Source organism: Varroa jacobsoni, unplaced genomic scaffold (genome assembly GCF_002532875.2).
Source record: "Varroa jacobsoni isolate VJ856 unplaced genomic scaffold, vjacob_1.0 contig02708, whole genome shotgun sequence".
NCBI classification, from domain to species: Eukaryota; Metazoa; Arthropoda; class Arachnida; order Mesostigmata; family Varroidae; genus Varroa; species Varroa jacobsoni.
In genome coordinates, this window is record NW_019214871.1 from 1 (window position 1) to 19937 (window position 19937).

The 19937-nt window shown below is 40.9% G+C and overlaps 1 protein-coding gene and 1 long non-coding RNA gene across 3 annotated transcripts; one reads left to right on the top strand and one right to left on the bottom strand.

Moving 5' to 3' along the window:
- The first annotated feature begins 2145 nt into the window (after window positions 1-2145).
- Window positions 2146-14581, top strand: LOC111272606 (uncharacterized). Its single transcript, XR_002687615.2, has 3 exons — window positions 2146-2530; window positions 12547-12688; window positions 13377-14581. It is a non-coding gene; the product is annotated as an uncharacterized LOC111272606 (long non-coding RNA).
- On the bottom strand, window positions 6491-13493 carry IntS14 (integrator complex subunit 14). Of its 2 annotated transcripts, XM_022854164.2 has the most exons (8): window positions 13332-13493; window positions 12552-12722; window positions 12048-12266; window positions 9056-9314; window positions 8460-8700; window positions 8184-8325; window positions 7716-7883; window positions 6491-7305 (listed from the first exon to the last, which is right to left on the bottom strand). In XM_022854164.2, the coding sequence occupies exons 1-8, from the start codon at window positions 13491-13493 to the stop codon at window positions 7060-7062; spliced, it is 1608 nt and encodes a 535-aa protein (XP_022709899.1). In that variant the 3' UTR covers window positions 6491-7059. The 2 variants fall into 2 exon arrangements, with proteins under 2 accessions (XP_022709899.1, XP_022709901.1); XM_022854166.2 differs by lacking the exons at window positions 12048-12266; window positions 12552-12722.
- Window positions 14582-19937: the final 5356 nt, after the last annotated feature.

Here is a 19937-nt window from a genome sequence, read left to right on the forward strand (position 1 = left end):
ATATATAACGCTATATATATAATTATCTCGCCGTCACGTTGTCTATTATTATTATTATTATAAAGATAGTTCGATTAAATATATATACCGTCCGTCATACCTATAGTGAGACGTTTTTAAGTATAAAAGTTAACATATTAACCTGTAAGAATCTTCTAGTCAGTATTATATTTAGCTGTACAAGCGCATAGAACGGGCAGGCAAAGAGCCGAGTAGGTCTTAGGACAGCAGTGATTCTTGATACTCATCCAAGCTTAGTGTCGCAATAATAGAAGGGAAAATCTTTTTTTTCATATTTAGAACAACGGTCGTCTTTGCTAGTTTACTTTGTTGACTCTATACGGTTTTAATTAAATGGACGCATTAAATTCGTATAGCCAGCCGAAAAGTCTGGGATGGTCACACCGATACTGGACGGTGGATGGCCCACTTGAAATAAAGCGGGTGGCTGTTGCCACTGTCGGCTTCGGGCTTGAATTGGTCCTACCAGGTTCTCTGGTTGCTGTGGCTGGTTGGGAATAGGCCAAGCATTATAATTGTTATTGTCTTGTGAACGTATGTAATTAGGTGGCACAGCATATGCAAAAGGTATTAGATTGCGTTCCAGGCGTAAGTCTTTCAATATTAGATTCTCGATAATGCCACCAATATGGGCCCTTCCTTTACCGTTCAGCCCAAAACCGGTGACCCGTAATAGAGAAGGTAAATTTTTTTTCGACAGGTAAAAATCTAGATACCGAACTGTGAATTTAACTCCACGAATTATTCCAGAGAGGACAAGATCATTGAAGAGAGCCATTCGTTGGTTGCAGCCATGAATATAGTTCATGTCGTAATGTCCTACGAGATCAGTAGTACGAGCGGTTAGCAGGCATATGATGACGGTTCGAAGACTCGGCAACAATATCTGCAGCCGATACAGACGTTCCTCAAGGTAAGTAACGACTTGCACGGGATTTGATGATGGTGAGCTGAGATCATTTGAGCCCAGATGAACGAACAGTGTTTCGATCGATCTGGGTAGAACTTGTTCGGCGAGATCCATCGTGGGGCCGATACGGCCACGAGGGTAAGAAATGACGGCAGGACAATCATCAGGATGCAGTGCGCCGTGGGCAAAAGCCACATCGCAGATCCGAAAAAAAAAACAGTCGCCTACCAACGCCACCCATGGCTCCCGAATCTGGAAGTTTAGACATGGACGAGGAATTAATCTGGAGACTTCAGCGTCTCCAACTGCTTTTGTGACTGTACACTTGCCCGCTATTATTGTTAACGGCATTATTATCGTTGACTCAATCAGGCACAGTTGTCAATTTTAAGTGAACTCAGTTTTCTAGGCTCGTTTCCTTCTAGGATTACGATACATTGTACTATCTAATCCATCTGTCATCACAAATCGTCAACTGCCATTGGCATTAGCTTCATCCTCAAGTGGCTGTTAAAATTTACATTTTATCAAATGTCGCTGGTATCATCCGCGATAGCGAAGCAATGCGTCAGTAAGTGCTATTATCACAACGTAATACCGGATCCTTCTTTCGAAGTTTCGAACAGCGCAGAGAGCACCGCACATTTACAGAGTTCTCTTCCTGTTTGTCAGAATCATCCTTTTCACGGGGGTAAACCTCACGGCGTTCGGACGGTACGCGAAGATGCGTTACTTAAGAGTACCGTTCGTATGCATTGGACGCCAGTTCGACAAAACGCATCATACCAAATGAGCGTATTTGCTGATCCGTCTGAAGATCCGAATAGTCCATATGTTATAAATGTTCAGTTTGTTGATGTTATTAGTGATTCATGTTAGTCATTTACGCGTCCGTTCCATTCGGCTGTTCATGAGTGATCCTGACAGGCGTCGACAGGCATGGCTGGATCGACATGGCAGGCCAAAACAAAAAACGAACACGCAACTTCTATTAGCACAAACCGCAATTGCAACAACATGCTATTCTGTGGACAATAGAAGTAGAAGGAAACAATTGAACCGTAGCATTTTGGACGCGCCGCTAATATGAAACGGAGCAAGTAGAGAGGGCTGAAGTAGTCAAAGATTAAACGTGTATACGTACATGTAAGGTAAGAGTTGATGCCCTCTCCAGGAGCCGGCGACAAAATAGGTTCGATCTGAATTAAGCACAACGCAACAGCGCACAACCTGACGATGGCCATGGCGACCGTGGTGGTGACGATGACGATGACGATGGTAATGATAACACCTGAATCCCTCACAAGTGTACAGGCTCACGCAGAAACGCAACAAAGTGGAACTATTATGACGAATGAAAGAAGGCATTCGGAGCGTCTAACTGGACGATGCTGTTTACATTTTCTTCCTCTATACGGTAGTTGCTTTAACGTGTTTGTGATCATTATTGCTATACCATCAGCATTGGCTCCCATCGTCGTCTGCTCACAGCCCTCCAGAAAATCAGTGTTTCTCTTCTACACAAGTTCCTCCACATATCGCTTTGGCTCATCGACTTCTTATCGTCTTCACTGCTAAAAAATAAACAGATCGTCTGAGGTAAACAAAACAAGATTGTTCCTGGGCTTTTTCGCAAGCTACATTGTGAATCCGGTCTAGCTAGCCATCTGTGATGACCACGTAGGTCTAAGCAGCTAACAGTAAATAGGTAAACATTTTTTCAGGTAAGACCCCTCTTGTCGTTTTTCTTTCACAGGACAATTGCCTTGAGCCTGCCTTGAAGTCCGCTTGACGGTCTATAGACCGATAATAATAATATCAAAGGACACCGATAATGGTATCATCGATGAGTCATGTGCCATTGCCGAATCAATCCCACATGAACCCTTGCATTATCTACACTGGCTTCTTTTAGCGCAGATCTTGGTATCTTCAGCTATGTCAGAAGGTATTAGAATTAGGAGTAGGATCAATTATTTCATCTCTGTCCATTAGCAAAACTCTAATAATGTGAACTACAGAGAACTCTCAAAGGACACAAGGTACTTGAGACAGCAAGCACACTTACATGAGTCGGTCTTCAACAGGCCGTCATGAATCTGCCAAGCAGATCTATGTCCGGGCATGACGATTATCACTCAACGAAGTTCCTTAAAAGGACTGGATATAGTGTTTGATTGAAAGCAGAAATTCGGAGGACCTTATATATTCCATATTATTAAGTTGCCCTATATACTTTGAAACATTAAAAGCTTTTGTTGTACACTAGAGAGTGAACTTGCTGAAACGAAGAACCCATTATGGCCCCTAATGGAGGCAATAAGATTTCGACATAAAATCAAACTTTGTTTTATTGAATTTATCCCCACACCTCACCCCCCTTCATACAATTCAGCTTTAAAACACCGCTTCAAATCGGGGTGAAGACATGACAATTATCATAGAGATTATTTCCAACTTCGTTTCACCTGCTCATAGACAGGAAGGTCCTTAGCGTTTCTGCGGGTTGTACCCATATAAAGAAAATAATAGCGGCGGTTGGAAGCACGGCGTTTCCCCTTTAGAGCATGAAACAGGGTTATTGTGCCTTCGCGTCGCTTGTTCGAATATACCATGCCATAGAAGTTCCAGCAAGTTTACCGTATTGAATTTTGGGCATTTTGACATAACGAAAGCAAAGGAGGAAAGAGCGCTTACAGTATTTAAATATCGTAGAAGAGTATACATACACTTAGTAGAGATGTAAAACTTACATATATATAGTACTATAACATGTTTTGCTCTATCTGTTTGGCCAAACATATATTTTACGTCCATTCCAGAAATTCCCCATAAGGTTTCAATTAACAATACAAACTTCCCATAATCAACCCATGGCGCGATTTAATCACGATTAGAACTAATGTACTATTATATCACTAGGAACTTCTTAAACATTTTTTCGCACTATAATAGATAAAATTTAAATAAATATCGTTTCCTGTAAATAGTTCCCGCACTACTAACGGATACCTTGCCGCGTTGCAATTTTTTCATGCGATCTTTCTATGGGGTGTCTGTCTGTGTGTAAGTACACTACGTGAAATAAATGCTAAATAGAAATATCTATACTTCATTTGTTTATTCTAATATATATATATATATATATATATATATATATATATAGTTAATAATTTGACGTATTATTATAGCACCAGTTTAAAAAGCTATAAAAAATAATCGACCCTATCCCATGAACAAACTGGAGTTTGAACGAAAGTCTGTGCCTTGCGGGCGTTGATCCGGATAATAATACCTACGTAAGTAAGTAAACGTTTCGAGTTAGTTCAGTAGCACCGACCCACGTAATCCATAAATTTATTTCTCGATACTGACATTGTTATAACAGGGTCCGATAGTTGTTGGCCAAAAACTGCTTGGCACAGATATAATCCTTGAAGAGCTCCTTGAAACAAGTTAGTTTGCGTACCCGCTAACTGAATCCTTGTATAGTCCTGCTTAAATTGTTCATTCGTGTAGAGGACGTCGGTCGAACGAAGTCATATGATAAAAGCGGATATATATATATATATATATATATATATAGTACAAAATGCTTTAGTAGCTTCAGCCGCTTTAAAATGAGCGGCCTCTTTGTGAGATCAGAATTCTCCCGGTCAGACTGTCTACGTTTTCAGTGCTTGACTATGTGGAAGTGGACAAATAAAACTACTCGAAAGGTTTCTGCTTTCCTTAAAAAGTACATGACGAAAGCCTTATTGGTAAGGCCTAGTACAGGAGAAACCATTGTCCAATGCCTTAGAATCTCTTTAAAGCTTCGTCATGTGTTGGAGTGTCTGCGCTGTCTCTCGCTCAAAACGGAAACTAACACACAGCCTGACACAGAGGGTTGAGGTATAGATATATAAGATCTTCGGACTATGAACTAGGTTCTTGTTCTTTTGCTCGCTTTACTCAGTTGCTGCAGAGTAAATGCTTGTTAAACATTGTGCCATAATTGGAATTATCGAAGAACATCGAGACTGCGTCAATTCAGCCTCAGTGAACTTTGTTACGTGGTCGTTGGCAGCTACAAACGATATTTGAAGGGCGTAACTCACTCAGTGGTACGTTGGTGTTCATTGTTGATACTACTGATAAAGGTTATGGTAGTCTTGAAAAAGTTATCCTGGCCATTATATACGATTTAATATGTTCAGGCAGACATTGCGAATATGCAAGGAATTTAACATATATATATTTAGAAAAAAAAAAGCTGACAATCGTCGAAGGTAGGAGAATAGGAAAACTTTAATCTCGACTCCAAGGATCATGTGAACACTCGTATATTTACGAATCTGTGCTAGTGCATATTAAAAAAACCCACTCGACTATCAAACAAAAAAATGGTGATTTTCTTTAGTTGCACGCGTTGATTGTAAGATAAGCTATCTGTCTGAACTTGAAGTTGATTCTATTGTTAATAATTGCGTCAGATCTAACCAACTTATTTAAATAGCTGTGATTTTATGAAATCTGAAAGAGCCTGTAGATTAGTCGAAAAAAAAGCCGCACGAAGAAACGTTTGCAGGATATTACATCTCTAATTACAGTAAATCTGTTTATCTGCATAACTTTGGGATATACTAACCACAACGAAAATACATTTGGTCTTTGGCAGGGAAAAAAAAAAAAAAAAACTAGGCAAAACGGTATTTTAAAAAATTATGTCGAGGTCCACAAAAGGTTAGAGGTACATTAATTTATATTACGTTACGCTAAATGAATCATCTTTGATTGAGCCACCTTATGGCTGAAAATAAGATTTGCACACAGGTACACGGATTAAGATACTTCCAGTCATTAAATTAAGGGTAGTTCCTTTGACAAAACAAAAAGTACGTTGCGTATAACGCCGAGGCAATGCAGCCCTTCGAAACGGCCACTATCGTAATTACGCTCGCTATTGGAGATCTATCTAAAATTACTATGTCCTATTATTCGGCAATATGTAATCAAACAAGCGTAATGCTTTTTGAATAGCCTAAAATTTACGAAACGGAAGTTCACAGTTACGACGTTCCACTGTTGTGGTACACATTTTATCATCACAAGCTACAAAATATAACTTGTGATATATTGACTCCTCACGTTTCAAGTGATCCCTCGATTGATAATTTGGCCCGGCGGTAATTCCATTAAGTGAGATAACTTCGAAATTTCGATAATTACAGCTGTTCTGCGAATAATACTTGAGGTGGCCAATAGAGATCGCTGTCTAACATGTATCTATTTGTATATTTTGAGCATAAAATAAATGAACAAGCTAAATAGCTGTTGTAATCGCTTGATAAAAACGTAGGCACAAATTAGGTTTAATTAACACCAAATAAGCCTCTCAGTCCTATTAATGTTATCTATTAGATTATATCAATGGCGTCGAACTGCGAGCTTTGACGTAACAATAGATGATTTTGTACATCGTTTACGATGTTATAGTCATTTCTATGTTTGTGTATATATATAAAAGTTCACCATACACAAAGTAGATGTTGAACTTGATAATAATAATAACTAAACTTTTTATCGTCAGTAACGTAGCCAATTTTAATTTATTATTAACCCAAGATAGCTAATTTTACAGAAAGTTCATCAAAATTTTTCAATGAATTAACTCTAATCTGTTATCTCGAAATCCGCTTATCTCAGTCGAGTAGTTAAGAGCTATACGGATGATTAGTTGAAGAACAATGTCGCAGTAATGAGATCAGACGTACGACAAGTTTTAATTCTACACATATTTTGTTTACACATTTATTTAAACAAAGTTGTATCGTTTATACTTTTACATTGTGCTGCAAGCTAGCTTGTTGGTTCCGAACAAATATGAATATCATACAAGCCTATGGTGCTTCTTTGCCGAGAGCTCAGTTTAAATTCGAGCGTAACTTGGTCACCTGTCGCTTGATTCGCATTCAATTTACAGCAGAAGTGCGTGTAACACAATTTTTTACATTATACTTCGGCTTCATTGGCTTATGAGTTACCCACACTTTCGCAAGCACCCTCATTTACAGGACGGTCCTGGAGGAGCTGATGTATATATATATATATAGCAGACAGGCAGAAGCTCCCCGCTAAGCCTAGCGCTATTCGCTCATATTTTGGAAATACTTTGTACGAAGGGGAGCTATTGGAACATCAGCGTCAGGCAGTGGGCCCGAGCCGTTAGCTGGAGGCTTGAGCTGATTTGCCGCATGACTTAGTTGAAGAGCTGCATCGGGGTGGGCAGTGCCCGGAAGAAGAGTGCATTCCCTTTCAAGAATCGACGATAACGCTTCAAGTAGATCTGTGAAGCCGTACGATATGGCAGCTCGACGTACTCGATTCAATTCCTGTCAATCAGACGCAGCTCGAATTTGTATTCGTTCTAAACAAGTGATTTAAGAAATTCAGACGAACACTTCGTTTCAACTTCTGATTAACAATGTTTTCCCAAAAGAGACGGACGGTTTCTTTTATTAGCAACTGCGTTTCCGTTTGCAATGAACTAGTACAGAATGTTTGGAGTTGTATTTTTTTTATCTTCGCGCGAAAAATTGTCCGACGGAGATCGGCGTCGGCCCTAGAAGGGCCTATATCGACTGTCTCAAGTATGGCGTGCCTTTGAAATGCCGTAGTTGATTGCAACTGGTTAACAAATTAAAACCTCATCCAATTGAAGTTGACCATCTCATCAGGCAGAACCGGACACGATAAACAGAATTATAACTGCATTTAATATATATAGACATGAAACACGAACCTTGTAAAAGTTATGGATCTTCTCAGGTAGTTTACGCGCATGTCGGAGAATCTTCTGTATGTCTGCCTGAAGACCCGTTGTGCGAATCCAAACGACTGAGTTTTGTGAGTAGCTGGGTTTTTCAAGCGGTTTTAGCGGAAGCTTTAGCTTTTCCCAGGTCGATGGGATCTGATCAAGCGTAAGCACAACGAACAACACAAGCGTATATGCCAGTAATCTACGTCACAAATCAGACTCAGCACGCAAAGTTAATCAATCAAACTTCTAACTTAGGATTGTTCTCCTCCAACGAGAGGGGCATAGAGAATAAGAAATAGCAATCTAAGGGTGTACTATAAAACTATACTAATCAACGACGCATACAGTCTCGAATTATCTTACAAAAAGCACCTAAACTTTCTCGCTTTTTATGTGAAATAAGTAATTTTTGCTCCGCGAACGAAATTAGGTTTCACAGAAACTACCAACTCCATTGAGGTTAGCGCTGCCGAGGTTCTTGAAGGCGCACCACCAAGGCACAGAGTTCTCGCCGGGTTCGAACGTTGAGAGCATGAGATTAGACTTCTTTTTGCTATCCGCCCACGAGTACAACATTCCATACCAAGACGGCCTGTAAACGAACAAATGTTTAACAGTTGTTTGATATCACTAAGCTTTAGGGCGCATAAAAATGCATTTACGTGAAAGGCTAATATGTGATGGTTATCTGAAGTATTAAAAAAAGGGATGATAAAGGTAACTGACCCAATTCTGGCAATAGCGACCATCGACTCAACCTTAAGCGATCCATGCAGAAGGACACAGAATGAAGCCTGCTTTCCGTCGTTTTCATCGCCTGTAGCCGAGCCCACATTACTACAAACGCCATCTCCACTGTCTGAAGTCACCGCTGGCTCCGCTTTGATCTCGCCAATCGACGGCAACGACGAGGAATTCTCTTGAGAATCAATCCCACCGACTATACCTCCGCTTGAGTCCGATGTATCTGTAAACGACGTTCAGATCAATGTAATCATTGTTCAGAAACGTTCCTTGTCTAACTGGTCGACTTATACAATCACTCCATATATGAGCTACTATCGATTACATATATATATAATGAAACAAGTATGGAAGGAATGCGCGTCAAGTAAGACGTTGCCAAATTGCCAAGATAAATGGTCCAAGTAATTTTTTCAAGCTGAGAAAACAACAGATTAACACAGCGTTATCTATGAGGTAGCGTACACAATGCTAAGTTAATTTCGGCCATATCTAGTTCCTACAAGTTCTGCTGTTCGCGACTTTCGGATACTCAGCTGTTTGAAGCCTACCTACGAAGCATTAGTAACTGTACCAACCATAGGTTTTTGGTGCTGGTATTGGTAAAACGAGATGACGAGACACTGTAGCAGGATGTGCTACATCACCAATGTTCATGAATCCAACAATCGAGATTTGTTCAGTCATTCGCACCGGTGGCTGATCGGCTTCGGCGTCTGGGCCACGTCGCGGCTGCGGTTCAGGTGGGGGGCAAAGCGTCACGTGTGAAGACAAATGGCCACACGTAAGGCGACCCTGCCAGGAGACATACGATGACTCGCCGATCGATACGAACGCCTACAGAAAAGAGTTTAGCTAATGAATTAATCTATTAAAATTCATTCACCTTCACAAAAACCTCACAAGTACAGACCAGTAGCACAGTGTCCCTATATTGGAGGAGGTATATGGAACCATTTTATCATATCAAACATTTGGCATTATTTTTTTTTACATATATCAATTTTCTTTGATTATACTTTATGTTGTTGAATACCTAAAACTAATTATAGCGATTTGTCAAATGTCCTAAAGACGGCGGCAGGAGGCAAAAAGAAGCATGATACCCTCACATTTTTTCAAAGTGTTCCCATTAATTTCCACGAGTTCGTATAGTTCGTTTTGAAGGCTTCTGTTGGTGGAAGCTCAGAGCGACGTCCCAGATCCTTGGATAGCGATGGTGAGTGGAGTGAGAGATACATAAAACGATCGCGGGTCTCCATATGTAGCCTAACGGTCGTTTATGAGGGAAGGCCCTGAGACGATTTAATTGTTCGAGTTTTTCTACTGTAAGATCTTTCTAAATGACGTGTATCCCCATTAAAACTAGATTTAGATTGAACGAAGTGAGAGCGATTACAAGAGGCACGCGGTAAAACAATTTGATCGCCCATGCGGCCAACACTGCGTTCCTCCATCTTTTGTTACGTGCGCCGCAGTGAAACTTCTGTCCTTCGCAGAGAATAGAAATTCCAAGTATAGGCAGCGCTTTACATAGGCAAGAGGTGACCTGCCGATGTATGTCGAGCGTTGCTTCTCCATCTAAACTTTATCACCTCTGTCTTGTTAAGTTTACGGCCGGCTCCAAATCTTTGACCGCCGTATGGAGCTGACCTAGTGTCTACTGCATTTGAAATCTGTTTGACCCGTGTACCATTAAAACGCCTGCATACACGATGACTTCGACCGATTTTTCCGCCCACTTATTTGACTAAAATAGAGAATAGGAGTGACTTTTGGCTGTTTCCCTGAGCCAAGCCAGTTGTCTATATTAAGAGTGGAAGTTTGGCTACTGCTTCGATGGTTATTTCGTGTTTGTGAAGAATTGCAGCAAGAAAGTTAAGCACATCCATAGGCATACCGACCTTGGCCAGCGTGAGCGTACTTTGTCCCCGGGCGTCGAGTTGAAGGCTATTTTGAAGTCGACGAAGACCCCGTATCGCTCATTGCGGGGCGCCGTGAGCTCGTTATTGACATCGACCATCATGATCTTTCCGAAACCGTTGAGATGGTATGAACGATTTTTTTTTTTTTTTGGGGGGGGGGGTGTAAGAACTGTTCAATATCTTAATCAGCAAGCCAGAGAACGGCTCATATTAAACTCTTCTTCTTCACGATACCCCGCCACGATGACAACGCGACTTTTCCTTTAGAGATCACTAACAGGATAGCGTCTCTTCATTTAGCTCAAAATGTATCAGTATATGAATATATATTAAACAGCGCCGTTCAGCATGGTGCTAAAATATAGGAGTGTTTGCGATGCTCGTTGCAGATCCTATCTGGACCCTACGGCTTTCCTGTTACGTAGGTTCCCAAGACCTTGAATTAGTTCCCATACTTTTTATGTCCTGTTGAACGATATCATACCTTTTCTGATAGATTGTCTTAAATACGAAATCCGAGATATAGAAGCTGGACTGCATCTTGGCCATTTGGGCCCTTTGGTCAAGGCTGCAAATATACTTGAACCACGGTCTATGTACTGTAGGTTAGAGGATTTCAATCAGATGCCGCGCATAAGTTTCAGTATCCATCATGTCAGTTTCGGAAAGTGCTTCGTGGGTGCGCTTCAGCAACTAGATTACACCTAGGCGTCGCAGCAGAGGTTGGCGTTCAACAATGCGCGCAGGTGCAACTTGGACAAGGCGATCTCTCGCCATCGATAGGTGGGCCCGAATGCGTGCGCCCTCTGACTGATTTTCACTTTGAAATCTTGCCCTAGCTTTAATTACGTTTGTTGCAAATACATTGGTAACTGAACTTCATGCATGTCCTAGGAAAATCGGTGTCAAAGTGGAATTGACTAGCCAGCGAGCAATGCCCCCGAGCGAATGTAAAAGGGCCGCAGCGCGGCTTGAGTTCGACTGGTCGAGGTGGGAGTTGACATCGCCAGCAATGATCAGAAGAAAGGCAGAAGAAGTAGTAGACGCTACAAGTCTACTGACGAGTCCCTCCATCGAGTCAGCCGGCCAAATATAGGCTGCCTCGTAAGGCAACAACGTAATTCTTCACTAGCCACGGCATGAGGTCGCCTAGATTACGATTGAGCAGCCTGGTCCTTTACTCTTCATTACAGAACAGTGCACAGAATTGGGCCAAAAGGGCTAGCTGGCTAAGTTTCTTTTGGCACGACGATGTTTATACTGTCCAGGGTTTCCGAGACAGGAGCATAAAGGGTCGCACACACATAGTTGGTCAGAAAGTTAAGGGCAAAGTAAAGACATAGACCAGTTTCATAATGTATAAAATTAGAGTATAGGACATAACTAGACCAGACAATTGATTCGGGAACTATGAATAATAGCAATATACTGCGTGACACAGTAATTTTACTGTTGAGTAATACTAACCCAGAAAACTAATGAATACAACGAGAGAATGTTTTTAGACTTGTTTTTTCTGTGCAAGAACCGTGTGAATAAAGTTGCTACCGCTCGAGACTCTATTCGGGTAGACAGTGTGTTTTTAAAAAATGCGTATTTTCCGAACGAATCATTGCAATTCAATAATGAATTCTAAGCAACTTACACGCTGCACACTTTTGAGGGTAAGCGAACCTTCTGGCACTACAACTCCCCCAGCACCGGTAGCGTCAATAAGTCGCTGATAGAAAGGTAGTGCACTTCGGATCTGGTTAGTGTTGGGCTGGCACAGGGGGACAACATGAAGTTTGCAAGGAAATGGGAAAAGGGGCGCCGTGAATATTGGCTGAGTCCGAGGCACGTTACCATCTGTTACCAAAATCACCTAAGAACAAAGTATCGATTATTATGCAGCTTAAAAAGAAGGTCAATCACTATTGGTCACTGAGCAATACTTTCCAATGATTTTATGAGCAAAGACAGAGACACCCATTATTTTCCAGATTTTCAGCTGCACCGTCAAGCTATAATATTCCTCATATGCTACCTTTCTCTAAAGTATTACCGAAATATATATTTTTCACGCCAAAAAAACTGCGTTTATAAGTAAATTTAGTAGGAATCGACAATGTATATAAAAAATTCGATTCTGCTTTGTTTTTCAGTGTACCTGGCAGCTGCACGTCACTCCCCACTCATGCAGAACTGCTTGCTTCGCTCCTTCGATGCCAGCCTCAAACGCTGTTCTATCATAGAACTGAAGCCGGCTCAGCCTCTCTCTAAGTGCATCGAAATCACGCGTGAAAGGTTCAACCACTTCCCATAATGATGAGAAAACTACCTAGAAGGATAAAATAGACGTACATGCACTCGTCAGATAGATGCACCTAATCACTGAAGAGTATAACGGCTGGGACCCAGAGCTGAACATGATCCTACCTGTTAGATAATAAAGTACAATACATAGCCGTTCATACGATTTACACGTATATCTACTAACTGTTACTCTATCATGTTAATAGTAGTATCGGTAAGATACATCGAAACGATACTTAGCTTTAGCTCAGTATACCCCTGAATCAACAGAAGACTCCAGTCATAGAAGTACACAAACCATAATAATGAAAAGACGCTTCAAGGTATCTCAGAAGCAACATTTCTGGTGTTTTGTAGGGCATTATTAATTTTTCTGAACGAAACGACAACTTCCAGCAATAAGAAATAGATAATCGAATGATACCTTTGCTATACTTACTTCACGAATGTTTTTTTTTTTACTGTCGTGAAAACATAATCAGACTTATATATACGTTCGTTAGAAAAATGTTTTTCACGCCTACACTGTGCGCTTGGCAGCTGATCTTCTCCTATGAAATAATAAGAAAATTATCTAATTCCACGAGAGTAGAAGATTACGAATGTAGTATATTCTTGATTGATCATCACTCACAATTGAGCAGAATTCCAACTTGCAATGTATCGCCATATATTGCAGGAGGTGATTGAGTCCATCCGCAGCTAGATGTCGAAGCTGCATGGGCTCAGGACGATCGGCGAGCTCCACTGGACGACACATCGAGAGTGAGGCATCGATAAGTAATACGGTCGGCATATTGAATCACTTCGTTCAACTCCTAATCACGCCGTATATGACTAAATCTACCTCAGTTAATCCTATTTAGCCAAGTCCGCTAAATCCGTCGTCTATCTAATCTAATTAACAGAATACTAGCACCAAACATTTTGTGAATCAGAGATATTTTAAAGGCTGCCGGATGATGATCAGTGAATTGATACGCGTACTACACTAGGTCGGATCAACCTGCTTGCACCGAACCCAGAGTTAAGATCATCTGAAAACAAACAGGATGCGACATGATTAGCTGACTAGGTCTACTTCTAGGCTTATATTCAAATAGAAAACACTTCCTGCCCTCTATACATATAGGCCTCGAGCTTACTATAAGATACCTACAAAATGAGTTTAGTTTTCAGTTAATGAGTTCTTTATTTTAAATAAGTACTTTTTGTATACAGATATTTCGAGTTTTATGTCCGCTCCCTCCGTTAAGCATTCTATAATACAGCTGATGTTCCTTAATTTAAGCACGCTATTCACTATGCCATCACCGGAATGTACCTCTTGTAACTACCCAAACTCTGTGATAGTTCTAGTAGTCTGAATCTCCATTCAGATAAGTAGTTAACTTCAACTAGAAAATCCACCTTCGGTGCTACGTTTTTTTTTTGTAGTATGTCATGAATCGCCTATAATATTTCGGTTAATTAAAAAGAATTTGTCGCTTTTTATCGATTCTTACCTTTGAAAAACATGGCCACAAACGTGTATATATACGTATAAGGGAAAAAGAATAAAACTCAAATCAATAAAAGAAAAAGAAGAGGAAGAGAGTGTCAATTTGCTGATACGATAAAATAGCTATTGTCCCTCTACGCGTAAAATGTATTCAACTATGAACTTTTTACCACATGCAGGCCCCTCTCTGTGTAGGTCAACAGTTCTCTCGACGGCCGCGGATGACTCAGGCCATCTCATTTCCATTGTTACAGTATTGACCTCTTTATGCGGAAGCGTCAGTCATATCTTTGCAATGTGTTCTCATACTAATAGATACCGATTGTAGTTAAACGTAGTCATCCAATAAATTTTGCACGTATTTTCGTACCCATAACAATCAATGATTGGCTAAGAAGTTAATAATTAATTGTTATCACTTGAATAAGTTTCTTCACATGAAAACACTCCCAGAAAAAAGGACGTAACGAATCACAAGACACAAAAGCATGAAGACTATAATCCGACAAATTGCGACCTAGCTACCCTCCCGCACTAGAACAATACTTTGAAATGACCTCGATAGTGCCAATGCTCGTCTAATTCGAACCAAAAAATATCTTAAATGGCGATCTTTCTTTGGGAGACGACCGGTTGCTTAGTTTAAATTTATTCATGCTAAGTGAACGACAATACCTCCTTTAGAGCAAACTACAATTTTTTCCAGAGTTAGAAATTCTAATAAAGGATTTAGAAGCATTCCCCTGTTCCTTTTTCTACAAAAGAAGTTAATACGTACAGCGTCAACTACATTTCGATGGACTATTCAATACTGTTTATTCGAATATGCGAAGCGTAAAGCATACGCGTCTGAGAAACTCGGGCATTTTCATCAACCCCAGCAAATATGCAACCCATTACGTACATCTTGTCTCCTATTTTCTATGGAACATCTCAAGTATTTAGATGGGTTCTTCAAACGACACACGACCTAACTAGCTAGACTGCCTGATCGACGGCAATGGTTGAATCGAGACTGCACTAACAAATGTATGTAGCATATGGGTTTTATTGTAGCCATCGACGCCATTTACACAATTGGCGTTAGAGCGAAACGCCCAACGGTGAGGATACACGGTTCTCGCAGTCGTGTAGGCGGGTAACAATGACGAGTAGAGAGGAGGCACGCAACGCCACCGTTTTTACATTAAGCTCAGTGAGAGTCCGTGGGTGCATCCCTCTGGGGGAGAGTTGAAAGCGAGTATTTTGCATGTTAGAAAGCACACGGACAATGCGGAATATGACCGTCGCTTTACCACTTAGTATCCATATGGTACTGTCTGCCGTGGACGCTACGACGAACCGTATGCTTGCGTCGGTGGTAAGAACGGTGGGTGGCCTCATTGTGAGCGCCACCCAGAATGAGTGATGGAGAGAGAGAGAGAGAGAGAGAGAGAGAGAGAGAGAGAGACAGGAAAAACGAGAGAGACTGAAAGCTATGCACAAACAGGTAGAGAACGGAGGTCGTTCTATGACCCCGTCTGACCTGGCCACCGACTGGAAGCGCTACTATTGGCTTGTTGCCCAACGCTAAGTACACGCAGTCGCGGTCTCAAAAGATGCTGGCCATTCGTTTCCAACAATTTCCAGTCACTGGCCAGCTGTTGACAAGCGAAACGTTGCAGACGAAATAAATTAGGCTTTTTTTTTAGTAGAGTTTACCATGTACGTAGGTGGCTGTCCACTACCGGCGAGAAATATTAGGCTCGAGTGCTTGTCTCGCAAGATGTATACTGAAGTATGGTAATGAACACACCGAAAATGTGGAAATGAATCAGAAGGGGCTTTTCTTTGTCTGGAAACAAATATGTGTCAGTGTACATGCGGTAGAAAAATAAGCATATATATATATATATATATATATATATAGGAATACTTGTATAGGTCCCATTGGAGCGCCTTAACTGTTTTAACAGTTTTTGTGGGTTGCGAAAAGGTGGCTAATTTGTTGTTGGCTAATGGAAGGCGCTAGCGTATCTGTTAGCTAAAGCAATGCTTGGTGCTCGCGAGCATCGGCATAATGGGTAGTTATTGGAGACGCATTATTCTATCTACTATATTATGAATAATCGATGAAAATCTTCACTAGTTGTTGATTGATAAATTCTATGAATAAACAGCCATTGCAAAACGTATCTGATAACGACGTATTAGCCGCGTGTTACGTAAAACCGTCCAAAGGTTAGTCTTCACGTCATCGTGTTGCCATGTTTAAAAGAGCAACAACAAGCATAATCATACCTGCGACGCATTGTCTTAGATACGTAACGCATGTAACAGTGCCTAAATCTGCACAGTTCTGGAAAAAACTGTGTATGTGTTCAAGACGCCAACCGTCAGAACATAAGGAGATTCGCCAAAAAGGTAGTTCGTCCTGCAAACAATATGGTGAACGCCTGACTTTTTTAAAGTTCGTGATTTGATTCAAATACAGTTTAACACATAGGATATTGCGAATTGTTTCACACACAGTTTGTACTTGGCTAACACCTTTTACAGTATCAAAAGTAACTAGATTTTAAAACAGTTACTTTTGTTAAGTCATTGCGTGAAATTCTTGACTGAATCGTTCCGTGCCCGTCCTACACTCAATAGTAACTCGAGATAAATACAATCAAATATATGAAAGCCCAAAGTGAAGTATATTTCCACCTTTCCTTCAGTTATCTCTATAGAGACTCCGTCGTCCACCAGATTTATTTTTTATTCTTATGATACTAAACAGCTAAGTCGCACACTGCTCGTGTTTATTTGGAGGCTCATAGACATACACACTGTACATGTCCACACAAGTCACTGTTAGCTGAAGTATGGGAAGCTAGCACGTAAATTCATCCCTTACTGCCACCCTGTCATCTCTATCTGTCTGTTTTAGCTCTGAATATTTCTCTGCTGTCGGATCGTTGACCATACCGGAAATCTGTCACTGAGCTCTGTCACGACTTCACCCGCAATCAGTTTACGCCCTCACAGGTGGTGGCCGTAGAACATTGAGATGAAACGAACCGAACCACAGGAACGCAGAATCTTAAGAACGGTCGATTCTAACACTTTTAGATCATATACCTCAAGTGCTTTGCTGTGACCTCATGACCGTATAATAACGTTCTTGTGCTCCCCAACTTTGAGACAGCCGCACCATCTGGTGCTGCTGTGAAAATTGATTCGTGAGACCAGGGGAAAATGCTCCCGGCTTACCACTGAAAACAGCTTAGTGGCAGTGGTCTCTGACCGAGCATTGGTTGTGGATAGCCCCCCCACGATATTTGTGATGGCCATTTCCTTTACATGATGCGCCTATCTAAGGTGTCCAGCAAGACGAGACTTAGTCTGTAGCGATAAACCCATCCTGCCGAAATCGCTTTCTTGAACTTGCCCGCCAGCTTTGTCGAACAAAAGATATACAGTGGGCATGTTTCGTCCGAATCGCTGCCGGGCAACCGAATAAGAAGCAGTAACGGACCCACTAACCCCGATTAAAAGTTCGGTCAGAGGGCCGCGTAGGGTGGAACGATAGTTACAGCGTCGATTCTAGCCTGATTTCCATTGCAAGGAACTAGGGCGACACAGCGGGCTCCTTAGATCGCTGACTGCTTGTCAACGAAGCTTTTCGTTGACAAAGTTGCTCACACAATGTATATGCGATTATGTGACAACGAACCAGATGCATAACGAGGAATTGCAATCAGGCATGGAGCCTTACGTTTTTATTTTTCCACCTTATAGGAAACCCTTACCTCCCAAGCAGCACTTAGCAAATATCTCGAAATCGACTGTGAAATAGGCTCATACTGAGGTGTATTCAGTGAATGTATAGGAACATTTTTAAATCTTTTTTTTTGCTTTAAAAGTACAAAAAGCTTCTTGCATGGTATTTTGAAGAGGGAACTAACACACACAGTGCAATAAGTGTACACTATTAGTGATTGTCTTGTTTGTATTTTCTAGCGGTTTTTTAATAGCGACGCAACGATTGTAAACTGGCAAAGCAATAGATAGTTTTCAATCATCCTATAACTGTAGCCGTAGATTATTTGGCATGACACACAAATAACCTAAAAAATAATATGTAGATATACATTGTCCAGCTTTGCCAAGACTTCCACAAAGGGCAATGTTATGACCGGCTTTACTATACCTACGCATGGTCCATAGCACGTCTAGCTCTCGTTCTCTGCGGATCGAGGAATTGGTCTTCTGACACACATGACCACCCTTAGGGTATGCAAACTCTTAAGACACCCAAGACCACCCTTTCCATTAAACCAGGATACCCACCGCTGCCGAGTGCACTCACTCAAACTGGGAACGCACGCATACGCAACCATATCTTAGTCCGGAGATATTATTAACTGAAGTTTATTAGGTCATTCTATGATATGATAGAGAAAATGACTGAAGATATTCTATTTTATATATAACGTTGCATGTACACCGATTCTATATAAGAGACAAATGGAAACTTTTATAAAACCTGTAACCACCTTTTGAAAAAAGCCATGTTTAAATACGAGTAGGATTCAAGACATATGCACTATTTAATTCGATTTTTACAAATGTATTGATATACCTCAGACGAAGAGACGGATCATTTGAACACACATGTCTGGAAGATTTAGTATTAAAAGTGGGAAACGTTTCGAAGGATGAATCTTACAGGTACAGATTAACACGCTACCGTAAACAATGTGCGTATCGGTAGCCAATTCAGCTGGGACGGACAACTGAAATGTATTGATGCCTGAGTTTATAGTTAAACTCGTACATAATACGATAGACGGGGGAAATAACTCATGGAATGAATATTGCCTTAGCACCCGTTAGCCCAAACGAAAGATCAATAACTGTTGCTGGGACTTTTTCAATCAATCAACAACACCTGTAACATGTCAAAGGGTGCTGGTTTCTCTAGGAAAGTCCGCATAAATTTATGCTACATTTATTAAATCGAATAGCCATCTGCGGTTCGTTGTAAAGAGAGGGGTGGATTTGTTCTAATTAGCAGGTTATAGATTAACTTGAAATTTCGGCACGGATAACAAAGTTTTTCTTAACATTAGACGCAGACCCGTAAATTTAGTTGTACGTCAAAATAAACCCATATTAACTTGGCCCATGAGGTAAACAAACAGCTAATTTTTCTAAAACTTTTTTTCTAAACTTGACTTGAAGCATTGACTTCTGGAAGACAAGAATAGCTATTATAATTTGATAGAGATTTTAGTCATCGAACACGTTCTGCCCTAAGAAGTTTTTTTATGCCTGTCATTATTTCCCTTTCTCAGTAAGTAGGTTTTAAGCCCAAGCGCTACCCTTTAGCCTTGCTGACGTCAAAGTTAACAACGCCTATGCAAGCTTCAGATCAGCACTGGATGTAAAAGACAGACATATGCCCTGAAAGTACCACTGTGAGTATGGCCTCTTATTGGCATAGGCTGTTCCTATTCGCAACAATAATGAGTGAAAAACCGTCGTCATCTTGCAGCCGCCTTAAGCCAATTTGCTTTAGCACGTGCGAGATGGCTGTATTTTCATTTAGGTCAAAGATAAGGAGCTATCAAATGCTACTAACTACATGAATTTTTTTTATAGAACTTGCGTAATCGTCAACTTAACACTGTCCCGGAAACAACTACACTTCCACAGCTAACGCCCTTCAATTTCGTGTTCGATATTTTCATTTACATCACAAGAATGAAG